Source organism: Martes martes, assembly GCF_963455335.1.
Source record: "Martes martes genome assembly, chromosome: 14".
Lineage (NCBI taxonomy): Eukaryota > Metazoa > Chordata > Mammalia > Carnivora > Mustelidae > Martes > Martes martes.
Genome location: NC_137902.1, coordinates 1,261,330 through 1,287,039, shown reverse-complemented (window position 1 = coordinate 1,287,039; position 25,710 = coordinate 1,261,330). Strand labels below are relative to the sequence as shown.

The 25,710-nt window shown below is 61.1% G+C and overlaps 1 protein-coding gene across 1 annotated transcript; it reads right to left on the bottom strand.

The window, feature by feature from the left end:
• Nucleotides 1-7,487: 7,487 nt before the first annotated feature.
• On the bottom strand, nt 7,488-19,513 carry BNIP3 (BCL2 interacting protein 3). The gene is made up of 6 exons (XM_080822308.1): nt 19,168-19,513; nt 12,300-12,447; nt 11,667-11,751; nt 10,125-10,231; nt 9,903-10,052; nt 7,488-8,419 (listed from the first exon to the last, which is right to left on the bottom strand). Exons 1-6 carry the CDS (start codon nt 19,211-19,213, stop codon nt 8,374-8,376), a joined length of 582 nt encoding a protein of 193 aa, XP_080678434.1. The 5' UTR covers nt 19,214-19,513; the 3' UTR covers nt 7,488-8,373.
• Between the last annotated feature and the right edge of the window lie 6,197 nt (nt 19,514-25,710).

Here is a 25,710-nt window from a genome sequence, read left to right as displayed (position 1 = left end):
AGATAAGTATCGGCCTTTTATTTGCTCTCGTTGCGTGTCATGAAATTCTGCAGAATCGCGCTTTGGGACAAGGGGTAAAACTTCTGTCCCTCGCTGGCGGGACGGCGGCACTTGGGCTCGGAGCCCGTCCGTCCCAAACTCGAAGTCTGTTTTGTTTCTGTGGAAATGGTGCAGGTAACGCGCCAGGTAAGGTCTGCGCGAAGCCTGGCCCCCGCCCCCGGAGAGAGAGCCGCGAGCCGCGCCGTCGCTGCCCACCGTGCCTCCGTTCACAGCGGGGACGCGGATGTGCTTTGTTTCTAAGAGGACGCGTGGGAGGGACTTTCTACAAACTGCCCGGGTCCCTCAGGCGCTGGGCTTTGCACTGCTTCCCAAGCCCGTATGTGACGCCATCACTGCCTTGCGGGTGGGTTTTTAAAGCAGGATCTTTGATACCAGAAATCAGTATTTCCCAAGGCAATACAGACACGTACCAGGGCCAAGTGACTGGACCTTACTGGGATTCCACACACGGCCCTAGTCACAGTGTCCTCCAGGGGACAGGAGCGCCCGGCCACACGCGCCGGTCTTGAAATTTTAAGGCCTATCTTGATTACTAACACTGCCTGTAACTAAGAACAGACCTTCGTGATGACCGTTCTGTTCGCTGCCCTGAGGGAACGTTCACAGACGCCACTTTAATACACACTAAGTTAGAAATGGAGAATTTCAAGTACAATCAAACATAATTCTCACTGTGTGTCCGTTGCTGGCACGGACAGAGCCGAGGTGTGGGGCGCAGCTCTGCAAGGACTCGCCCATCCTGGTCCTGCCGGAAAAGTGCTAGCGGGATGGCGTATCTGTGTCAACTGTCGAAAAGGCATAATGAGTTGCCAGTGTTTAACTGGATTCGGCTGTGTGTTCGGGCCCGCCCGTCACCGAGGGGTCCCCGAGGAGGGGAGCGCTGCCCCTGCGGCCGCCACGGCGCTCCCTTTTCTCTCGTTCACGGTTACAGACACCGTCTCTGGTCCTGAAAGTGAGTCGTGTGAGCGGTTTCATGCTTAGATTCTGTGCTGCTGTTTCCCTGGAAGCCTTCACGCTCTCTAGGCTGGTGACCTGCGTCGGGGCCAACACGCTTTATTCATGTGTGGATTTAGACACGTTTTTTTGGTTTTGTTTCTTTGTTTTAAAGAAAAATCGAGCTTCTAATAAGCTACTGTGAGATTCAGGAGCCTGGTGGTCAGCTGTCCACAAATCACCGGCGCTTGCAGTGGGACGACAGCAAAGGCCACGGCTCTGCCCACTCTCGGAGGAGCTAAGCGGCCCGGAGCCCACAGCCAGAGGCCGTGCCCCGTGCCCCAGGCGGCCCCTGCGGGCGTCCCTGGCAGCCGGGCTGAGCCGGGGGCTCTGCTGCTCCACGGTGTGCTCAGGAGGGCTCGTCTGCGGCTCTTCGCTTAAGGGGGTTGAGAAGAGGGTCCGGATTCGCACTTGGACTTCTCTCTCTGACCCGTGCCCTGTGCACGGAGGAGCGGGAGCCCTGACCCGGTCGGCCTGGGTGACGGCGACGACTCGGCTCCGGCGGGGAAGGAGCAGCAGGCCCCTGCCGTCCGGAGGATGTCGGTCCTCGCGCAGAGCCCCGGTCTGAGGTGGGGGCTGCCCGAGGACCCTGCCGGGGGTGTGAAGCATCGACAGAACCATCATTCCCGTTGGCCTGGCTCGGGCGCTCTGGCTGCCGAGTGTAGCAAGTCCAGAAAAGTCTCGTGCGAGCTGGTGTGAAAACCAACCGAGACCCGGTCCCTGGCCTTCCCGGGGCAGAGAAGGCGGCACCCGGGGCCCCCAGATGGCAGCCTTCAGGCCTCGGCCTGCTGAGCCCGAGTTCCTCCGCTCGCTGGGCCGGCCCGATCGCATGGTCTGCTCACACCTGCCTGGCCGGCCTCCACCCTGCTTGCCTTGGGTCCCACGCTCGGTGTGAAGGGGCTCCTTTGTGCCCAGGGCAGGGAGCACCCCAGGAGTCTCTGCACAGTCTGGGGTCAGGACGACGCGTGGGTAAAAGGCAGCCCTCCCCCCCGACACGGGGCCGTCACAGGCAGTCACGGGGTGTCACCGGCCTGGGCGCTGATCCCGATGGTGCGCACCCCTTCCCCTCGGCCGGCGGTTCCCCCCACACCAGTCTGCTGGGGGTCCAGGTGGATACCTGGTGGCACTTGGTCACGGTGGGGAGCTCGCCTGCACGCTGGGCCTCTGGGCCCCACACTGCAGCCTCCCGGAGCTGGCGAGGGGTGGGTGCGTACAGGATGCGGAACGCGTGCGCACCGTGGAGCTGTGGCCCCGGAACAACGAGCAGGGAATCGCCGGCAGAAGAATGTGTGGAGGGGGGTCCGCTGGGCCTGGAGTCCACCGGCCCCATCTGCACCTCGTCCGGCAGCGTGTCCCTGTCCTCAGAGCGTGAGTGCAGGTGGGGTCCCAGCACCGGGTGTCCGGGGCAGGCAGCTGCCCCCTTGGCTGGGAGGCTGGGCTGCTGCCGCGTGGGATCATCTGGCCTGTCCTTCCTGTCCTGCCTCAGGTGGCGCTCCTCCCCGGAGCACACGCCCCGCGTTCATTCTCGGCCCTGTGCCGTTGAGGATGGCGAGAGCCGGTGACACCGCGGTTTCTCTGATGACCCCGTACCCGGTAAGTCCCCGACAGAGCCCCGTACCCACGCGGATCTGCACAGGCGTTCTGTGGGAGATCCCCTCCGGGCCGCACGCTCCGGGGCGCGTCGCCGGCACCCTGGGGGCACCGCCGACAGCCTGATCCTGGCCAGGGTCCGTGGCTATGCGGGCGGCCGCCGGAGCGCACAGGGCCCAGGGGTGTGGGGAGAGCCCTGCCCCTGGCGGGGGGCTCCCTCGCAGCCTCACACCCTCCCCAGGCTGCCGGGTGCGCCTCTGAGAGTTACTGAGACGGTCCACTTGTCTGCCCCAGAGGTCATTGTCAGTGTCGCTGCAGATCTCGAGACATCTTTGAAAATGTGTGTTCCATGGGGATGAGGAGCAGGAATTTGTTGTTATGTTTCAGAGGAAAGTATGTTCTCTGAAATCGAAGTATTTTAATGCAGTATAATTCTATGGTTCTTGTTAGAAATGGTGATTTCCTTTTTTTTTTTTTAATCGAGGTACAGTGAACAGAGACCAGTTTAGGGGGACATGATCGATATCCACTCACGTTGGGGAGCGAGCACTGCAGTGACTCCGTTCGGCGTCCGTCCCCTCACGCTCCCAGAACGCCGTCTCCTATGACGAGAACCTCTCAGCTCTGCTCCCGTCGCAGCTGCCAGATGCTGTTACTACCTGTAGTCCCCACGCCCTGACTTCCGTCCCCGTGGCTTGGTGTACAGCTGGACAGCGGCACCTTTTCACGCCTTCCGCGCATTTCTGCCGGCCCGACTCAGCTCTGGCGGCCACCAGCCCACTCCTGCGTCCGTGAGCTTGATGGTTGATTTGCTTTGTTTTTAGATTCCACGTGGGGGGGCGCCCGGGGGGCTCCGTCCGTGAAGCGTCTGCCTCGGCTCAGGTCACGATCTCAGGGTCCTGGGAGGGAGCCCCACGGCGGGCTCTCCACTCAGCAGGGGGTCTGCTTCTCCCCCTGCCCCTCCCCCCGCTTGTGCTCTCTGCCTCTCAAATAACATCTTAAAAGAAAACACAGAAGACTCCACATGTAAGTGAGATTGTGCAGTACTGGACTCCGTTCACTTAGCATCACGGCATCGAGGTCCACCCACGCTGGAAATGAAGGGAGCGGCAAGATTTCCCGCCATTCGCCGGCGGCGCAGCATTACTCTGTGTGTGCGAGGCCAGGAGCGCACACTTAATCCATTTAAGGTGAACACTTAGGTTGTTCCCCGATTGGGGCTGTTGGACGTGAGGCTACGAACCGGGGTGGGGTGTAGCGTCCAATCAGTGCTCTGCTTGCTTCCGCCCGCACGGGCAGGGGCCGCGGCGCAGCTGTCTTCACCGGCCGGGGGAGCCTCCGCCGTGCGCGTCGGCTGCAGCAGCTGGCACTCTGCCGGCCGGCCCGAGGGCTCCCTCTCCCCACACCCTTGCCAACACCTGCTGTTCGGATCGGGCGCAAGGCAACGCCTCACTGTGGTTCTGATGTGCATTTGCCTAACGGCAGCGATGTTGAGCGCGGCTTCCCGTGTCCGTTGGTCGTCTGCGTGTCCGCTCGGAGAAAGGTCTGCTCGTGTCTTCTGCCCGTTTTCAATCCAACCGACTTGTTAGAGGAGGTCGTGGGGCTTGTTCTGAACGTTCGCTCTGTCTCAGACACGCGATCCGCAGACAGTTTGTCCTACTCGGCAGGTTTCTGCTCCGTCATGCTGGCGGCCTCCCGGGGCGAGCACCAGCTTTTCCGTTTGCTCTAGTCCCACCTGTTTATTTTTGCTTTTGTTGCTTTTGCATTTGTCTGAAATCCAAAAATCCATCCCCAAGATCAGGGAGGTCACTGCCCCTGGGCTTAAATTCATTGTTGGGTGTTTTTAACAGTTTTTCTAAAGATTTTATCTTATTTTAAAGATTTATTTCAGGGGCGCCTGGGTGGCTCAGTTGGTTAAGCGTCTGTCTTCGGCTCAGGTCCTGGGTGGGATTAAGCCTCATGTCGGGTTCCCTGCTCCCTGGGGAGCCTGCTTCTCCCTCTTCCACTGCCCCTTCCCTCACTTGTGCTCTCTCTCTCAAATAAATAAATAAAATCTTCTAAAAAAATACTTTAAAGGGCGTGCGGGCAGGGGCAATGGGAGAGGGAGGCTCTCCAACAGACTCCCCACTGAATGCAGAGCCCCACGCGGGGCTCCGTCTCACGACCCTGACATCACGGCCTGAGCCGAAATCAAGAGCTGGAGGCTTCACCGACAGAGCCCCCCAGGTGACCCGAGACGTGAACGTCATCCCTGTGCCCCGTGGGGGCTTGAACTCTCCACCCGCAGAGCCAGCCGGCGGCCCGCGTCGCACTGTGCGGCAGCACAGGCCTCCCGCCGCCCCTCTCGAGGGTGCGGGCCGTGTGTGCGTGGGTTGATTCCGGCCGCACGAGGCTTCCTCGCTGTCACGCTGCGAGTTCCCGTCTTGTGATGACTCTTCAGGGGGAAGACATCCTACCCGTCTTCACACCTTTCCCCACTCACTCCAGCCCCCACGGACTCGGCAGCTGTCCACCTGCTGGTCAGTCCTCCCGCCGCCCTTCCGCACGCAGCTGCGGTCCTGAGGGAGAACTGTGCCTTTCGCCCAGCTGGCTGCTGTCAGTGTGAACCCGGGCACGCCCGCCAGTCTCGGGTCAGCATCCATTACTGTTGTAGCTTGTGCCTTGGTTGTGCCACTTCTGGGTTCCTCCACTTTGGCCTCTGTCCTTTCTCTGTGCTTTGAGCCCTTCCTGACTCCCCGCCCAGGAAACAGGCCAGCCCACCGCTGCTGCCTTGGTGTCAGGCCCTTTGGACAAAGCGAGATGCGTGTTTGCCTGCACACTTGCGTGGCACACTTGCGTGGATGGCCGTGACTTAGGACCGTGAGTGGCTACAGGTGCCCCGGTTAGCATCCCCCACTGGCTAGAACCCGCCCCTTCCCGTCCGCTCTGTGCCACTGCGGGTCCACCTCCCCCGCCCCACCAGGGTAGCCTCCTCTAAGAGTCAAGCGTCCCTCCCGGCGTTCCATTTTGAATCCCATTGAAAATGTTGGTTTCAGTTACGGATTCTGGCTGTGAGGCATCGCTGGGGTTCTGAGCCACGGAAAAGGCCTCCCTTCTAGCCCCACTCCCCCCACCTGCCAGCAACCCCGCCCCCCCCCGCAGCAGCCGGTCTCCCGCACTTCTAGATCTGTCCTTTTTCCCAAGTGAGCAGTTCTGTTTTCTTCCACGCTGTTTTGCACAAACAATAGCACACCATGTGTATTTTTTCAAATACTTTTTGTTCACCAGCCTGCAGTTTGGGTTCAGCTCCTCTCGCTTCTCCGTGGTCAGCATCCACTGGGCAGCTCTTCTGACGCCAGAAGGCCCGTGTCCGCGCTGGGGCGCCCTCCCCAGGCAGCCTCTCCCCGAGGCGCTCGGAATCCCCGGGAACGCGGCTGGCCCAGAGCACTGCCCCCGCCTCCCGCTACCCTAGCAGGCCGGTTCCCAGAAAGGAACTCAGGCAGGGAGACCAACCAGTCGAAAGGTGGCGACCCCGCTCTAGCTGTCAGCCACCAACTCCAGTGCCCGTTTCTTGGAGAACCAGTACACCCCAGAAATCCCCATTTGTTGAACCCTGTTGGTCATTTTGAGAAGCCACACTGGGATCCAGCACGGGAGCCCCGTGGCACGTGTACCCGGCCAGCTGCGCGCACGCGCCACGCTGCTACATAGCGTCTCTTACGGGACGCGTTCCTGCAGGTCGTCAGGCCTTCGGAGGTTCATCTTTGGGGTGGATTCCTACGGGTGGGTCACAGGTCAGAAGGAACCAGCAGGGCAGGGGGCTTTCCAGGTGCCTGGCTTCTCTCCAGAGCCGTACCTGCCGGTGCCCCCAGCGCCCCAGCGCCCTCTGGAGCCTGCAGGTGTGTGGCCCGAAGCTGCGTTCGGGAGGGGCAACTCCATGTCCGGCTCCTTAACACAGTCCGAGCAGGTGCACTTGCGACTCAGCGAATCCAGCCGCCTCCAAGACCCCAAGGCCTGCAGGGTTATCATCCCACCCGGACACGAGAACACCCCACGCGCACACACACACCCCCACGCGATCATCCTGCCCGGACATGAGAATGACACACACACCCCCGTGCAATCATCCCACCCCAACACGAGAACGCGCACACACCCCCATGCAATCATCCCACCCCAACACGAGAAAGCACACACGCGCACACACACACCCCCACACAAATACAGCGCTTCAAGGAGTCCAATGTCCACCTCCACGCTGAGTGGGAGGGGCCCCGGGAAGGCCCAAGGTTCAGTCCCCGTGTCACTCAGAAAAGCACTTTCCCAGCAGCCCTGGAGGCCTTCTACCCAGCTCTGCTCACTGCCACCGCGACGGGGACACAAGACTGCCCTGCAGAGGGACCCCAGCCGCCTAGGCCACGGCTCAGGAAGGCCACGGGGTAGCGCTCAACCCTGAAGACGGGGGGGCTCATGCGGCCCTGCTGGCTGTGGCCCCCACGGGCAGGCGCTCCAGCCCCCAGCAGCGGAAGAACGAGCCCCCATTTCCAGCGAAAGGCAAATCCACCTGCTGTGAGTCACAAGGGAACTGGCCGGGCTGGAGCGCGTCCCTGAGACTGGGAGCTTCATCTTTTCTGGAAAAGTTACATGAAAAATTCTCCTCCCAGTGAGGCGGCGGTCCACGGCTGGGTCCAGGGTAATCATTTAAGTGTAAGCAGAAATGTTAAAAACTAATGTGTTATTTAACACAACGGAGCTGAGGGTGGAAATGTGGAGCAGATACACGCGGGGACACACGGGGGGCCAGGAGGCAGCCCTGCAGAGGTCATGCCTCGGGAAGGAAACGGGACAACGGGGCGGACGCCGGGTTGAATCAGAAAGCTTTCTGACGTTTATTTTTACTTTTTTTTTTTTTTAACATTTCATTTAAACCACACGTGACCACAGTCCTCTCTGAAGGATTTGGGAGAGATTTATTGTTTTCTATTTCCAGTCTCTCGTAGACAGAGGTTTGCTTAGAACGAAGCTGATTCTAGGAGCACAGAAACCGAACACAAAGAGGACGACTCAGGTCAGCAATCCAGGCGCTTGAGAGAGGGAAGACATGAGCAGGTGCCGGGACACACGACGGCCGTCCGGGGCAGCAGGGCCCACGGCGTAGTGTCGGAGGCGGACGCAGGAGTCGGCGTCTGCTCCTCTGACCCCACCGCGTGACTGGCAGCGGTGGTGGGCGAAGTCTTCAGCGAAGACAACCTGCCCACTCACGCCCAGCGCTTCCTAGACCAGCGTGAGTGTAAGGCCACAGTATTCACTTGGGACAAACCCCATATGTAGTCATTTTAATAAACATTCATTCTTATTTTAATAAACATTATTCATTCTTTTCAAATATAAAGTATTTTAACTGAGTAACCGATCCAGATAATTTTTGTTAAAATACTACGCGTCGTATCTAGTATGTTAAAATTACTTACACTTTGCTACTTATAATATCCGAACAAAACTCACTACCCGATTACTACAGGAGATGTTCCTCAGTAGCACATGCGCAGTAATTGATCCCGTAGGTGTGATGACAGCTTAGCGTGTTGGGGTTTTTCTGTCTTGTCTTTCGTTCTAGCGGACGAGGAGCGCGCACGGTTCACAGAGCAGCCAGCCGGATCAAGAGAAGCGCTCCGCTCGGCCCCAGGCGGCTCTCCGGCTCCCAGTGCCGACCCCCCAACTACGGGACAAAGGCCAGCTTCCAAGTCTTCATCAGAAGGTGCTGGTGGAAGTGGTCAGGCGCCTCCCGATGTAGATCCTTCACGGAAAAAGCAACAGCAGTTAGCACGGGGCCCATGGCTCTCACGGCAGAGACGGCGCGCGGGCGGCCTAGAGCTCCTGCGGGCGGGGATGGCCTAGCCTCGACCTGCTTCTGAGAACCTGGCACTGAATCTCTCCGTGAGGGTCTCTTCCCGGGTGAGCACGTCAGGGTTCAGCGTCCCGTTTTTACATCTACCTCGGAAACCGGCCAGCTGTGCGCTCGCACGGATGCGCTCGGTCCCCGCAGAGGTGGCCACTAACCAGCCGCACACAGGCCGTCGTGGTCTGTCTGTAAGTTCGTGCAGTGACACGCTGCTGGGGAGTCACCCACGGGGCATCACCACCCACCGCGCCCACAGGCAGAAAGAGCCCACGGGTCCTGCTGGGAGCCGCCTCAAGAGGAACAGGAGGCTGGACTTCGGGCACCAGAAGCTCCGCGAGCCTGGCAGGAGCAGAGAGGGGCAGGGCCGGCGCATGGGAGCGGGCTGCAGGGACTTACCCTGAAGCGAAGGCCCAAGCCAGGGACCGAACGTGCCCCGGGCCCTGCTCCCAGAGAGCCTAACCTGCTAGCCCTGGAGAAAACCCGAGCCCGGCTCTGAGACACAGGCCAGGATGAAGCCGGCGGGGCCGTGCTGAGAGCCAGAGCTCGGAGCGGGAAGGGGGCACGGTCTGGCCCAGGACCAGGGAGGGCTTCACATTGGACGCTGACGTCCAGGAGCCTCTGGCCCACTGGGAAGCCGCGTTCCAGGCACAGTTCCCAGAACAAGGGTATGAGGCTCTGAAGGGAAAGCAGCCCCGTGCTTGCTTGCTTCCCCCAGAGCTGGCGGGAGAGAAGGAACCTTGCAAGGCCAGGAAGCTCCCACCTGCCCTAAGACTTCGAACACCCAGGTCTCTTGCGCCCCATCCCCGGGATCTGGGAAAACGGGGGGACAGTGCTTCAGGGGCTGTCTCGCCCCGTTTCCCTGGGGCCCCGGAGGCCAGCCTCCGTCAGACGCTCACAGTGACCGTCCGGCCTGTCCAGCCAGCTGCATGCACGGAACACCGTGGCACCCCGAGACAGAGGCTGGAGGGGCACCCAGCCCACGGCGCGAGACACCAGAGCCGAGGGGGGCTTGCTGCCGGAGCACGGCTGCGCTGTGGGAGTGGGGCGGCTCCCAAGCCCTGCCAGCTGCAGCGAGGGACAGCTCAGCGTGTCCGAGCAGCGTCCGTCCACACAGCGTGAGAACAGAACGAGCGTGGCTGAGTCCACACTGACACGAGACAGTCAAGGAGGCACCAGGCAGACCCGCGCTCACGGCTCCGGCGGGGCCACACCCACAGCAGGGCCAGGAGCAAGAGGGCTGGGGCCCTTCCCGGGTCTGGGGTCCGCGATCCGAGCCTCACGTTCCGGAAGCGGACTGACGATCTGCACCCGGAGGACAGGCTTCCGGATCCCCCGCACTCAGGACCACGCGGAGGCGGCCCCGTGCGGCCTCACTCACCCCAACCCGATGGCCAGCAGGTGAGAGAGCAACAGGGACGGGAGGAAGACCTTCAGGAACTCCGCCGAGAAGATGCCCCCCTTCTTCATGACGCTCGTGTTCCTCATGCTGAGCGTGGCCGCGCGCTTCGGGTGCTTGAACAGCAGCTCCCTGGGGAGGGGGACACGCAGTGAGCCGCCAGCCCCGGGCCCAGGACGCCCCCGCGCCACCGCACACACTCACTTGGGGGGGATGTTTTCCGGCCGACTTGACCAGTCCCAAATCCAGTCCGAGTTCTTCTTCAAGATGCTCTCGACTTCCTTCCTTCTCTCCATATCATCTTCCTCCGACTACAAGAGAACCAACGTGCGCCGCCGCTGAGCGCCGCGTGGCCCCGCCGTGCCCCGCACCACGCGTCCCTCTGTTGCAGACGGACGCCGGGGCAGCAGACGCGGGCTCCCGAGGAAGCAGGGCGCACGAGGACAACGGCGTCCACACGCCGGCGCCAACCGCGGAGCAGGTTTTCCGAAGAGAAAATCCAAGTGCTCCGCAGGCCCACACGGCTGGGGTGACACAGGGCCTCGTGCCGCGGTCTCTAAAGGGCAGTTTCATTCAGTGGGAGGGAAAGAACCAAAAACTCACACACACACACCTGTGATTTCAAGCTACACCTGAGATATGTAAGGCCGAACACTAACGATGGGAGACTTTCTGGGGTTTTTTGCTTTTAAAAAAACTCTGCACCTGAGTCTGTAATTCCTTTTGAAAGTCAGCAAGACCACTGCTTGAAATTCTGGAAACACTCTGGAATGCAGGAGCAAACCCAGCCAGCTGCCCTGAGAACACTACCTGGGGGACCCGGGGGGTACGAAGCCTGGGTGGGAGGGAGGCCTGGCGGGGGGACCCCATGGCATCAACATCCTCGGTGGTACTGATCACAAGACCCCACTTCCTAAGCGATTTTGGAATAAATACAGGGGAAGTGCACCGTTCCGTGATCACCACCGAGAACACCCAGAGGACGCTTCCCCCACATCCCACCACGCGCCAGGGCAGCAGTCCTACAGGGCCACAGCCCGCGTTCCCCGAGACGGGTCTCCCCGACAGCAGGACGCAGCCCCGCCCGGCACATCACACCCAGAAGCATTCGCACACGGGCACGCAGGGGCCTCACACGGAACTGACCGGCCCGCCTGCTCCTGACACTGAAAAACGCAAGCACCGCTCAGCGAAGCAGGGCCACCACCCCGACTGCCGGCCACGACAGAGCGCCACCGCTGAGTGGCCCCCAGGGGCCCTCGCCGCCAGCCCCATGGGTCCAGCCGGGCTCCAAGCCTGAGGGAAGCCGCCTGCGCTCCTGATGCATCCTCGGGTGGTACCTGAGGGCAGCGGAGGCCCCACGACACCTGCTCCCATCAGCTCAGCGGGAGGTGAGTGTGGGGATACCCCCTGCTCCTGACACTGAAAAACGCAAGCACCGCTCAGCGCAGCAGGGCCACCCCGACTGCCGGCCACGACAGAGCGCCACCGCTGAGTGGCCCCCAGGGGCCCTCCCCACCAGCCCCATGGGTCCAGCCGGGCTCCAAGCCTGAGGGAAGCCGCCCGCACTCCTGATGCATCCTCGGGTGGTAGCTGAGGGCAGCGGAGGCCCCACGACACCTGCTCCCGTCAGCTCAGCGGGAAGTGAGTGTGGGGATGCCCCCTCCGCAGCTGTAAGAAAGGCAAGAGGCCCCCCGCCCCCGAGAACACCCTTCTCTGCTCCGCCCCACTGCCCGCGCGGCCCACCTGAGAGCTGTTCTTCTCGCCGATGCTGTGCGTGTCGAGTTCCGAAGCTCGGGTGGTATCCTGCGGGGTCTGTGAGCGAGGCGGGCTTGGTGGGCACAGGGAGGAGGACGGAGAAACCAGGATGTTAGCACAGTTTCCGTTACGAGAAGCCAAGCCCCCCGCAGGCCGGGCCCTGTCTCCCCTGAAAGGAGGAAGCGCTGGCCCCAGCCTCCAGGTCTCCCCTCCCACCGTCCCAGGTCCCCTTCGGCTGAGCTCAGCAGGGAGCCAGGGGTGGGGGGGGTCGGGGATGACATGACCCCCAGAGTGGCCCGCCTGCGGCCTTCTCACGGGGTCTGTGCTCCGCGGCACACCCCGAAGACCCCTGACCTCTGCTTTCGGACTCAGCCGCGCTAACGCACAGCAGCTCGCAGTGACCAAGCTGACAGAGCCAGGACACGCCGGGGGCACTGGGTGTGTGCCGGCCGCCACCCCCCCCCCCGGCCCCCAGCCTTACCGCGGTCCCTCCACAGGCCAGGCCCCATCCTTCCCAGCGGAGACCAAGGCTCTGCGATGCAGACAGGGGTGGGGAGGCCACTCCGGGACTCGGCCTGTGCTGTAAACCCGCACGCGCAGACGGGCCCCCCTCACACGCACCTGTCGCAGTGGGAGCTCTTCGAGCTACTCCGTCCGGACTCGTGCTGGGCGTCCAGCAGTATTTTTTCCAGGTCACCGTTGTAGACGGACACAGAGGCCGGGACGCCGCTCCCGTTCCCATTGCTGAAGTGCAGCTCCACCCACGAGCCTGGCGGAGACACAGAAGCGCCCGGTGGGATCTGCTGCCCGCTGCGGAGCCCCGTCCTAGCGTCGCGGCAGCCTCACTCCTTGAAACGCACCGAGACACACGCCTGGCACCCACCTCCCGCAGGTGCACCCCAGGACACGCTCCGGCCGGTCTCCCGCCACCCCTGGACGCCCGGCAGGTGCCTGGGGCCAGCGGAGTCCGACAGACCACGATGCTTTCTCTCCACTCGACGTTCAGAAGAGAAAGGGCTCGACGGGAGCTTAAGAGATTTCAGCTCTTGGCAGGTCTGTACGACCCTGCGCCCCTCACCTCCACAGCAGAGTCGCACTCGGATCCTGACACCCCCCAAACCCTGGACTGCTGGGCTGTGTTTACTTCCCTCAGAGCCAGAGGAACATACTCTGCTTAGAACAAAGGCAGGTTCCCCCTGAACGTGGCTGACCAGAGCAAGCCATCCCCGACGTGCTCAGTTAGCCACGTCTTTGCAGGAAGAAGTCTGCCTTCTCGAGCTAGAAATGACCACAGGTGACCATCCCGGGCTGCTGCTCTCCGAATTCTGCAGGTACAGAGAGCCGTCTCGACACCAGATCGGCCACTAGCCCAAACAGGACCGAGAACCTGCCACCCCCGGCCCACCCCCACACCCGACACGAGCCACAGTCTTCGGCAAGGCTGGTCTGTGGCCACCCCAGTGGCTGCACTTCTGTGTAAGTTCTCTCCGACCTCAGCACCGTCCCAGGCACACCGTTCTGCACAGAGGGGCCGACACGTCAGCGCCGCAGTCCCGGGCGGCAAGGACAGGATGCACAGCTGCAGCCCGTGTCTGGGGAAGCCAACAGCTGGCCGAGCCCAGGAGCAGCCCCAGCCCGGAGAACAGTGGGTGCGAGCCCCCCACACACGTCCTAGAAGCACGGCCAGCAGCAGGCTCGGGCCCGCCAGAGAGGTGGGCCGGGACCCGAGAGCAATGCCTGGGGGGCTGGGCGTGGGGGCCACCGAGCGCTGGCGGATGCGTGCGCGTGGCTGAGCACCCCGCACACTGCTGTGGCTCACGAGCACCTACTGCTGGACCACAGACTGTCCACCTGTTAGGTCTGCGACAGCACCTGCCGAGTTCTGCTCTAACTGCGTGTTTCGGGTCTGACTTATCTGCGAGAAGAGAGCGAGCGAGTGCGCGCCAGGAGCGACCCTGATCGTGACCTGAGCTGAAACCAAGAGTCAGTCTCCTAGCTGACTGGGCCACCTCAGCGCCCCGTAGTGCTCACGTTTCGTGGCAGCCACTCTCACTTGTGTCCACACGGACGCCGGGGCAGGCCCGCGGCCAGAATGTGCACGGCCAACACGTGCACATTCAATGGTCCTAGGAAAGGCCTGGCCTCTAACACAGCCAAACCGAGGTGCGGTCCTCCCAGTAAACCAGTCTTGACATTCGGCCTTTCTGGGACAGTGTCTTGTGTGGCTGCTTTGACATTTCTCTGATTTCGAATGGAATTGGCCGTCTTCTCCATGCTTACTGGCCACTTGGACAGCATCTTTTTAAATTAGCTGCTCAGGGGCTCAGATCCCACCCCCCCCACCTCCCCCTCGCCCCTCCACGCACGCACTCTCTCTCTGAAAAAAAAAAAAAAAAAGGAGATAAATTAGTGGTTCAAAAACCTCTTACTCTTCCTGTGGAAGTTTAACATTTAAGATACAAGCCTTTCTCCACCGAAACATGGACGATAACGTCCCCTACAGCTTGCCTTTTCAGGTTTCACGTCACGTTCTTTCCAACGTTTAATTCAGAGTTTCAATCTCTTCCTACGCCTGGAGACCTGGCTGGTGTTTAATGAGCCTGGCTTCCGTCTGTGCACGTGGTCCCAAATGGGTGAGGTTTTCCCTGCGACAAACAGCTGCCCGGCACCACTCACTGACCAGACTGCCCTCGCTGCCCCTGGCCGCGCTACTTCCTCTGCCAGAAATCAAGCTGGCCACGTGTACGGGCCCGTTTCTGAGCCCAAGACGGTTAGTTTCTCTATTCTGTGTCACAGGTCTTTGTGTCTCCAGCACCATCTGTTACAGAGGCCACTCTGGTGGCCTACAGAGGACAGGGGCAGTATGGGCAGGGTGAAGGCAGACCGCGGAGGACAGAAATGCAGGGACCAGAGACACACAATGAGCCATGTTTGCAGGTAACTTCAGTTCCAGCAGTGACCCACGACAGCCCAGCCCCACCCACTCCCCTCTGCGTGGACCGAGGCACCGGCAGGCCTCCAGCTGCCCAGTGAGCCCAACAGGCAGCTCTTCGGAGTCCTAACCTGCCCTTGGCAGTTGAATAGGTCGCCTGCATCAGAAAAAAGCAAAGACCCTGGCACCCCGCTAGCTAACAGAAACCTCACACAAGCTTTCCAGTGACATGCGACCTTGTGTCTTTAACATCTCAACTGCTTCATGCTGGCCTGGCCCTCAGGAGCACGTCCCTAAGGCATGAGGCGGCAGGGCCGGGCCCGCAGCCAGCACATCCCCAGGAGCTGCAGTGACTCCAGGCCATTCTACACCCCAGCGACGCGGCGACCGAGCTCCGTGCCTGACCCTGACGCGTCATGAAGGAAGCTCCGGAGTGGGAGTGCCGCCCTGGAGCCACTCGGCGGGCCGGCAGACCAGCCCGGGCACAGTTCCATTCTCCGAGGCTCCTTCCCCGTCGCGCAGGTGCCAGGCCTGGCTCGGCTCACTCCGCTGGGCGAAGGTGCGCACCAGATGGCCTGTGCTGCGTGATGTCGGGAGGCTGAGGGGTGACATCACTTCTGACATGACCCGGGGTGGGGAGGGCGCGGGGGTCGTCAGTCCCCCCCCCCCCCACACAAGCCAGAGACAGATTCTCGGGCAGAGAGCAGCCGACATGGGCTCGTCCTGGCTCCTCCCGCACCTGCTGCAGACTCCAAGCTCAGGGGCTCCAAAGATGCCCGGCCCAGGTGCAGTCACCCCCTGAACAACTCACGGAACTCAGGGAGCCACTTTACTTCCCTTTACCCAGTTATCGGGAAGGACAGAGCTCAGGTACAGCCCGCTGGAAAGACCCCCAGGGCTGGGTACGAGGAAGGGGGGGCCACACTCCCCGCACGTCGGCTCGTCCAAGGCTCAAGTGTCTCTGAACCTTGCTGCGTGACATCTAACCCATCTCCAGCCCCTGCCATCCCTGGAGGGGGGTGTCCACCCTCTTATCCCACCCCCGTGTGGCGGCCACGGCCCCACCGAGTCACCGCACTACCGCACTCTGTGTTCCAAGGGAGCACCTCACAGAAGGGGCTCTTTATCCATAAGCCACTTGTATCACTCAAATTCCAAGGGTTTGGGGGGCTCCGTGCCACAAAGCAGGGAGAAAGTTAACAGATGAACATTTTCCAGCAGATACAACTGGAACGCCGAGCCGGCTCAGCCGGAGGAGTGCGTAACTCCTGGTCCCAGGGCTGCGAGGTCGCGCTACACGTTAGGCGCAGACATTACTTACAAATGAAGTCTTCAAAAAAATAAAAAAATAAACATATATAATAAACACGTGACACCATTAGATGCACATATGTATTTTTTTTTTGTTACACCACAAGGGCCAACTGAAGACTCCGATGAGACAAACTCCTGTTTTTTACAATCACGTCCCAAAAAGCCCTAAGCACCCCAAGAAAGCAAAAAATCCCATGCTGGACTGTCTATGCCCTGGAGTCCAAAAGCTGTACTCCAAGAATGATTTACCAGGACGAGAGTTTTCTTATTAACCTGAACAACTGGGCAGGAAGCAGCAGAGCACGGGGCCAGGGACAGGGGCGGGCTACCCCGCCACCGACGTCACCCAAGTTTTAAGATCACTCACCTTTTTAAGCAAGAAACGTGGGGACCAAGGCAGCTTCACGACCTCAGAATCACAACCTATCAAGTAACTCGGTATAATAAAAAACAAAAAAACACGCCGTTGTGTTACCGGCCCAAGGCAGGCCGGCCTGCCTAACTCCACGCGCCTCTCCCTGCCGTCTCCCCAGCACACACCCCGCTCACGGGTCACCCCGCTCACGGGTCGCCGGCACACACAGCGAGTCCACGTCCCACCTCCCCACAAGCTAGAGACGGGGCGCCCAGCGCAGCTCCTGCCTCTCCTGTCACAGAGGAGAGCCTCCCCCAGCCCCACTGCCCGCTCCGCGACCCAGGGCAAGTGTTTCCGGCCACAACGGCGGAGCCCACGAGGAAGGCCACCCCACTGCATGGCCCTGGCGGCTGCGGGAAGCCCCGAGGCTCTCCAGAAGCCTCGCTCAGCACTCTGGAATCTGGTCCGGAATGCTGAGGCAGAACCCCAGCACACGCATGTTTTGCTCAAGTTGTAATGGAGACGCTGGGCAGCCAGGGTGGGAGAGCACTGACGAGGGGAGCGGCAGGCACCCCAGTAACCCTCAGGACGGTGGGATGCAGTCCTCACAGAGGGATGCTGCAGACGGCACGGCAGAGCGGGCTTCTTCCCGGGAGAGGCGCCTCTTATTTAGGAAACGGCAGGTTCTCAAAGCTCTCTGTAAACACGACCGTTATTTACAGTAATGGAACCGTGCTTCAGAAAATAAACGGTAACAGATAAAAGCTTCTCAAGTTAGGTGAGACAGGAACGAGACAGACCTGCCAGACCCGTCAACTTTGAACTTGAGAACAGAAATGGGCTGGAGCACTCGGGATAACCAGCACCCTGCTGTCTGGGCCGTCGTCATTCCGGCTCCCAGCACCCCACCGGCCCTTCCCTGGAGCCCCTCTCTCCCTCTACTTGTGGTCGCCTGCCCTCTTTTCCACTCGGCCCCGGGGCCTCTCACGGTGACCACTGTGAGATGTGGGGGATGGGCCAGGATCTAGGAGCTGAAACCCCTTCGCTGTTGAACTTCACAATACTACGATTTCCCTTCGAGAGAAATCAGGCTTTCCTCTTCAGACACCTCTGCCCCCAGTGGGCTGCTCGCCCAAGCAGCCATGCAGCTGGCTGCAGAGCACGCGGGGCGCAGGGTGGGGGGCTTCACCTCCCTGAAGCCACGCGTTCATGAGCAGCTCAGCTTCGCGTCCAGGGGTCCCGTGGGAAGTCAGTGAGGCAACCCCCTCCCCATGACACCGACACCATCAGCACAGCGAGCTCCTCTCCGCCAGGCCTGGGGCGGGCACTGACCGGTCCTGCTGGACAACGGCTTCAAGCAGAACGACCGTGGGCAGGAAGCACGGTTCTGCCGGCACCTCCCCAGGCGAGGTCTGCGGCCGCGCGCGGGCGGGCTCGCCGGGGCTGGCCCAGTCCGCACTCCAAATATAAACAAGAGGTCACAACACCAGGAGAGACAGGGGACAAGCACCGCCTCGGCCAGGAACCAGGCCTGGATTCACATTTCTCGGGGCAGCAGCGCGGCCCCACGTGATGTGAGGCAAGTGACTCCACCCACCAGCGGCCTGGGGGAGCCAGTGCCCGGCAGCACGTACGCCCCAGACGGGGGCCCAGAGAAGCCTCAACCTGAGTTTCCGTTCCGTGTGTAACCACCTTTTTATAGAATAAGCAAAACACAGAAACAAACTTTCAGCTGAGAAGCTGGCAATTTAGCATGGCCCATGACTCAGCACCTGGGGGTCCAGTGGGGGGGGGGGGTGCAGAGCCCCCTGGGGAGGACTCCACCAACCAGAGACTCAACCCTGGCCTGCATGTAAAGCACAGCGTCGGGGAGGACGCGGCCTGCTAACTAGGAAAGGGTGGTCCCAAGGCGAAGCCTATGCAGGGTCTTACAGAAGAGACAGAATTTAAACCCTCGGTCCCTGTGCCGGTTCCCGAGAAAACCAGTGCCCTGGAATCTCGCGCTTGCAGACCCGAGCAGCGGCTGCACACTTCACGGACGCGCTGTGCACGGCGCCAGCCTACGTCCTGCCCCATGAACTCACGCTCAGGAACAGGAAAAACCGTCCGGGCTCACGCGCACTTCCCGCACAGGGTTTTCACGGGGCCGCGGCGCCGCAGAGCCCGCCCGAAGCTCGGAACGGCCCTTCTCCAAAGCTCCTGGACGTGCTGACCGTCTGCTTCAGACGACACCAGGGTCGGGGCCGGCGGGCTTCTCCGGGCGGGACCACCCACGGGCCGCAGGGCGCGAGGCCCGGTAGCCACCCGGAGGCGGGACGCCGGCGGCTGACGGGCAAGGCCGCCTACTCGGCCGGGGGTGGGCAGGCCCGGCCGGGTCTGTGCCCCGCTCCCGAGAGCAGGAGGGTCTGCAGACCCAGGAGGCCGGGGCCGGCCGTCTGCGCAGGGTCCCTGCGAGGCCCGGGACAACGTCCCTCAGCCGCGGACTCGCAGCCCCGGCTGCTGGGCAGCACGTCCAGCGCAGGCGGAGCCCGAGCCAGCCACACGCCGCAGCCGCTCCTCGCCGCAGCCTCGCGCGGGCCCCTGCGGCCGCGGCACCCGAGCCCCCCGCGCGGGCGGAGCGAGTGCCGGTCACTCTCCCGGCCGCCCCACTCGGCGCGACCCCGCCGGCCTCTGCGACGCCCACGCTCGGGCGGCGCACGGGGTGACACCCGCCCCGCAGGGCTCTGCGGCCGCGGGGGCTCCGCGAGGCCTGCCCGCGGCCGGGGCGGAGGCTGGGCTGGCCCGGGACCCCCCGCGTCCGGCCCGCCCGCCCCCGGAGCCCGTCCTCCCCCCGCCCCGGCCCGCGACCCCCCGGCCCCCGCGCCCCCCGCCGGCCCCCGCGGCCTCACCCTGCAAGTTCTCCTCCTGCAGCCCGGGGGTCCCGCTCTGCGACATGGCGCCGGAGGGACGGCGCGGCGGCGGCTCGGGGGGCGCGGGCGGGCGGGCGGGTTCGCAGCTCGGACGCGGGGCGGGAGGACGCGGGGGCGCTCGGCCGACAGCCCGACCGACTGACGCGCGCCGGCCGACGCGCGACGGATAAACGGCGGAGAAGCCGCGGCGCCGCCAATTGGTCGAGGGGCGGGGCCTGGGCGTGCGCGAGAACGCGGGGCGCGCGGGGCGCGTGCGGCGCGTGCAACGCGTGCGCAGGGCGGGTGGAAGCCTCGCCCAAGGACCGCAGCGCGCGTGCGCGGAACAGGCGCTGACGAGCGGGGCGCGCGTGCGCAGGGCAAGAGCTGAGGAACCGGACGCGCGTGCGTGAGGCGCGGGGTGAGGGGCCTGAGGAGCGGGGTGCGCGTGCGCAGGCGCGGTGGGGGGCGGGGACTGAGGTGGTGTGGTGGTCGCCCTGCGCGGGGCGGGCCGAAGGCGGGGCGTGGTCTGCGGAGTCCTGGTCGCGGATTGCAGGACTGACCGACGAGGGCGCTTCGGAACTGCGGATGCGCTGGGTACCCGCCGTCCAGCTGCAGAGACCGCCCCCCAGTCCCGACCCTCACCGCAGTGACCAGCCCACCGGTCCCGATCCTCACCTGCAGAGACCGCCCACGGGTCCCGACCCTCACCGGAGTGACCAGCCCACGGGTCCCGACCCTCACCGGAGTGACCAGCCCACCGGTCCCGACCCTCCCCGGAGTGACCAGCCCACCGGTCCCGACCCTCACCGGAGTGACCAGCCCACGGGTCCCGACCCTCACCTGCAGAGACCGCCCACGGGTCCCGACCCTCACCTGCAGAGACCGCCCACAGGTCCCGACCCTCACCGGAATGACCAGCCCACTGGTCCCGACCCTCACCGGAGTGACCAGCCCACGGGTCCCGACCCTCACCTGCAGAGACCGCCCACGGGTCCCGACCCTCACCGGAGTGACCAGCCCACGGGTCCCGACCCTCACCGGAGTGACCAGCCCACCGGTCCCGACCCTCACCTGCAGAGACCGCCCACGGGTCCCGACCCTCACCGGAGTGACCAGCCCACGGGTCCCGACCCTCACCGGAGTGACCAGCCCACCGGTCCCGACCCTCCCCGGAGTGACCAGCCCACCGGTCCCGACCCTCCCCGGAGTGACCAGCCCACCGGTCCCGACCCTCACTGGAGTGACCAGCCCACGGGTCCCGACCCTCAGCTGCAGAGACCGCCCACGGTCCCGACCCTCACCGGAGTGACCAGCCCACGGGTCCCGACCCTCACCGGAGTGACCAGCCCACGGGTCCCGACCCTCACCGGAGTGACCAGCCCACGGGTCCCGACCCTCACCGGAGTGACCAGCCCACCGGTCCCGACCCTCACTGGAGTGACCAGCCCACCGGTCCCGACCCTCACCTGCAGAGACCGCCCACGGTCCCGACCCTCACCGGAGTGACCAGCCCACGGGTCCCGACCCTCACCGGAGTGACCAGCCCACGGGTCCCGACCCTCACCGGAGTGACCAGCCCACCGGTCCCGACCCTCCCCGGAGTGACCAGCCCACCGGTCCCGACCCTCACCGGAGTGACCAGCCCACGGGTCCCGACGGGTCCCGACCCTCACCTGCAGAGACCGCCCACGGGTCCCGACCCTCACCTGCAGAGACCGCCCACGGGTCCCGACCCTCACCGGAATGACCAGCCCACTGGTCCCGACCCTCACCGGAGTGACCAGCCCACGGGTCCCGACCCTCACCTGCAGAGACCGCCCACGGTCCCGACCCTCACCGGAGTGGCCAGTCGGGAAGCCAGTCTGCTACAAGTCAGACTCCCAGGAAGTCAGCCCAGTATCTGGAGCAACTGGTCCAGGAAGCCACACGTCGCCCCCCATCAGTGAGCCCCAAAGGGCCAGCCCCTGCGCAGTCACCGAGGGCTTCCCCGTTTCCTGTGCCTGCCTCCGGCTCAGGACCAACCAGAGAAAGCCAAAATGCTCCTTAGCCAGTCCCGAGGACCCCTGCTTAGTTCCCCACCCCAGCCTCCATCAGGACCCCCTGAGCCCCCTCCCCATGATGACATCTGGCACTGCCCTCCCTGCCCCTGGCTCTCTGCCGCATGGGAGTGCCTTGGGACGCCTGCTCTGTCTGCTCTGGAGAGACGCATGCTTCTTTCTAGCTTTCCTTCGCTTTGACAGTCTCATTTACTCAGCAAGTGCTGACCACACGCGGCCCTGCAGGGGAACCAGGGAACAAGCAGCCCCCCTTCCCCACAGAGACGGCGATTGCAAAGCCCCTCGGGCCAGGTTCCCACGCCACACCTGTCCTCCCCGTGCATCCCCCAGCTCCTCAGGCCCCCTTCCTGGGAAACCTCAGAACGAGCTGCCCATCCGGTCTTCCGACCCGCAAAGGCAGTCCGCGCACCTTTATCGAGATGTTGTTTTTTCTCTTGGAGAAGCCTCGTAGTTTTCAGCAGGCACGCCTTGCCTTTCTTTTGTCAGGTACATCCCTGAATGGTCCTGTGTTATGTTATGGCACTTGCTATTAAATTTCACTTGTTACTGCTAGTATAGAAATATGACAATTTTTGTGTCTTGGCACATCCTGCAATCTCGCCAAAACTTACACTTTTTTTTTTTTTAATAAGCCTCTGAACTCTCTATATGCAATTACTGGGAAATGTTTAAGGAAACGTGTTTCTTCCTGCAACCTGGTTTTCCCTCTCCACGAGGGACCTTGTAGCAGGTGCCGTCACTCGGAGGACCCCCACGTGAGAGCGGCCAGAGACCCATCTGTGAACCAGGCCGTGATGGTCACAGATGAGGTGGGGTCGGCTGCCCCTGGAAGCCCCAAGGTGGAGTCAAGGGTCCAAGGAAAGTGCAGGGGAAACGGAAGGGGCCTCGGTGGGTGATGTGACGACTGTGCACCTGACCCCGGCTCTCACCTTCCCTCCCCGGAAACAGGGCCACTTGTAAAGCCACGGTCATCAAACTTCTCTGCTCCCACGTCCCCCGAGAAAATTGTGAAAAAGTCACCATCCACACTTAACGTAGCCGTCTAACTTCTACATCACAAATGCGAGCGGTTGCAGGGGCATGAGTTCCGGCGCGCGGTCATCATTACCGTGTTAATCGCGGTGGCTTGTGTTCCGTTTGCAGGGCTTCCGGGAAAAGGGCAGTTTTTATTCTGAAATGACTCTAAGTCAGAAAGGTGAGAAAACGATGATCAGCTGCAGACCCGTAGCCAGGCAGCAGCGGAGGCCGGAGGAGGTCGGTCCGGCCCAGCTTAGGACGAACAGCGCAGAAGCAGATTTCTACCGCCTACAATCACCCTCGATGCTACCAGCAATATTCCAGTTAACATCAGTTTGTTGACAAAATAAGCCTAGTTTTGAGGACACCTGGCCCGATCGCTGACGAAGCGTGGCAGCAGGAGGGACCCGTCACCAGTTTCCCAGCCGTGTCCTGTTGCCAAGGGACAGGTTCTTGGTGAACTCCCGCTGCCAGGGAGGGGTGCGGCGCAGAGGGAAGTGTTTCCTGTGCTCCCAGAGGAAAAGTTGTCAACTTGCTGTCAGTCGGCTGAAGATAAAAAGTCATCTTAAATCTGGAAAAGCAAAACGCTTGTTAAAAGTCAGCAAAAAGTCATAAAAGTTAGAGCAGTCCTGCTCGTTCAGTCAGCCCCGGGTCACTGGTTCTCGTTCTGCTTGGATACAGCGTTTCCGCCACTTCTGGAAATTTTTACCCAGCTCGGCTTTACGGTCCCCGTGATTAGCAACCTGTGCCCACGGAAGACGGAACGCGGCTGCCCGGAGGCGCCTGAGTGGAAGTAGGACGGTCTGAATGACAGAAGGGCCGACACATGCCCTTGGTCGCAGGTCGCAGATCCGGTGAGAGCTCAGGACAGCGCGACGGAGGAATTAGGTGACTTCCGGGACGCGGAGCGCTCCGAGGCACCAACATCCCAGGACACCGGGCTTCTGGGAGTTTCATACGATTCGTAAAACGCTCGTTTTAACCGCACGTCTATGCAAATGCATTCTCAGAGGGTCGAATACCAGCAGTCCGAGGGCGCTTCCGCTCATCTCACACGCCAAATACGCCTGACTGGCTTAATTTCTCAAAAAAAAAAAAAAAATCTTTGAAATGTTCCACGAGCTCTCTGGAAGACTTCAGTTAGATCGTGGTAAAAATCATTCCATACTTTTTAAGAACGATATTGGGATGTAACTTTATTTACTTATTTTATTTCTTAAAGATTTTAGGGGCGCCTCAGTGGCTCAGTGCTTAAGCATCTGCCTTCGGCTCAGGGTCCTGGGATCGAGCCCCACATGGGTCTCCCTGCTCTGCGGGAAGCCTGCTTCTCCCTCTCCCACTCCCCTTGCTTGTGTTCCTTCTTTAGCTCTCTCTCTCTCTGTCTAATAAACAAATAAAATCTTAAAAAAAAAAAAAAGATCTTGTGTAGTTATTTGAGACAGCACACGCCCAAGCAGGCAGAAGGTGAAGGAGAAGCAGGCTCCCCACTGAGCAGGGAGCCTGCCGTGGGGCTCGATCCCAGGACCCCGAGATCATGACCTGAGCCGAAGGCAGACGCTTCACCAACTAAGCCACCCAGGAGCCCCTATTTATTTATTTATTTTAAGTAAGCCCCCCACAATGCAGGGCTCGAACTCACAACCCTGAGATCCAAAGTCACATGCTCTTCTGAGTCAGCCAGGTGCCCCCCAAAAGACTTTATTTTAAGACTTGATTTTAGAAAGTCTTTCCAAACAAAACGTTGAAAGGTTTGAACATTTTATTAGGATTACAAGTCATTGTGAACCCGTATCAGCTGTTCATTTCACCACAGGGACAATAAAGATGTCGAAGGCAAACGCAAGACCTTTTCTACAGCTGGGAGCACGGTGTGGCTCTTCTAATTTTTTTTTTTTTTAAAGATTTATTTATTTATTTATTTATTTGTCAGAGAGAGAGAGAGAGAGGAGCGAGAGTGAGCACAAGCAGAGTGGCAGGCAGAGGGAGAAGCAGGCTCCCTGCCAAGCAAGGAGCCCGATGCCGGACTCGATCCCAGGACGCCGGGATCATGACCCGAGCCGAAGGCAGCTGCCCAACCAACTGAGCCACCCAGGCGTCCCCGGTGTGGCTCTTCTAATACTGACACGCAGGGTCCGTAAGTCATCACAGACGTGGGAAACAGGAAATTATGTTGCCAAAACATAGAATCCTTTGTATGGGGGGAGGGGGGATAACTTTCAAGGAAAAGAAAAACTTACGTTTGTGATTTTTCATTAACGTCAGACCAATAGTTCAGGAAAACTTTGTTCTTTTAATGAAGAAAACGCACCCCCCCCCCCGTGTGCTTTCGACATTGAAACTCTTTGACTTACTTAAATTGATCCTCGTTTTAGCCAGCGGGACCACCAGGCACACCCTCCCAAAGATTCCTTTTCCATAAGCCTTTCAAACTTTCCTGTTTACATCTAACTATTGTTCTAACGATATGGTTTTGGAATGTAGGTGGTGTGGTGGGGTGAGGTCCAGAGCCGATGGCCGAGAGAAAATTCTTGAGACGTCTTTGGTGCAAAATAGTGATTTTATTAAAGCTCACGGACGGGACAGGACCCGTGGGCAGAAAGGGCTGCCGCCCGCGGTTGTGAGGGGCGGCGGTTTATATACTCAGGAGTTGGGGGGTAAGGAGAGAAAGATGTTTTCTGAAGAACCTTCGTAGGCTCCCTACCTGTGGGTCAGCGTTGGTCAGTCCGGAAATATATAGGGGAGTTAGGAAAGGGGGAGGCAGCCGAATCCTACAAGGACACATGCATGAGCCTCCTTGAGTAGAAAGGGTCATCTGTTGGCTGAAGTTACGGGAACAGAGGAATTCTGGCACTAGGTAGGGAGACACTGGAAAAAAATAACAAAATATGGCTAATAATGAGAAAAAAGAAGCCCGACGAAAATCGCCTATTGAGAGTTGACCATAATTTTCCTCCAGTCCAGGAGTTTTAACCACTAAAGGAAAGAGAGGGGATATTTAAAGCACCAGTTTGAGCATCACATCCATTAGGAACCCAGAAGTTCTTTGTGGCATTCTGGAGCGACGCACAGCAGTTTCCCTGCCGGCGCACGGTCCACCTCGTGGAGCGGTGCGGACATCCGACGCCTGTTCTGTTTCTGTTTTCCAGAACGGCTTCATGCCTCCGCGTCCCTTCGGTGTTGACAGAGAAACGCCGCTCTCGGTGTCGCTCGGGGCCCTGGCCTTGCGCTCAGTAGAGCTTCACGTGCCGATCGGCAGCCCCCAGCCCCGAAGCACAAAGGCAGACGCTCGGTGGCCATGCGGACGCGGCACAGGACATGTCCACCGTCACTTTACGTGTGGGAGTGGGCTGGGCAGGTAACGGTTTTAATCAACTGTCCGTCCATGCATCCAGGCGAAACACAGGCGACGGGGGCCTGTCCGGCCAGGGAGACGCCAGGGCCCCAGGTCAGAGTCGCAGAGCCGTTGGGT

Coding starts and splice junctions, on each gene's coding strand:
- BNIP3 (XM_080822308.1), bottom strand. CDS start 19,213: ATGTCGCAGAGCGGGACCCCCGGGCTGCAGGAGGAGAACTTGCAGG. Junction 12,448..19,167: donor GCAGGAGGAGAACTTGCAGG/GTGAGGCCGCGG, acceptor TGTCTCCGCCAG/GCTCGTGGGTGGAGCTGCAC. Junction 10,232..11,666: donor GCGAGAAGAACAGCTCTCAG/GTGGGCCGCGCG, acceptor GTTCTCTTGTAG/TCGGAGGAAGATGATATGGA.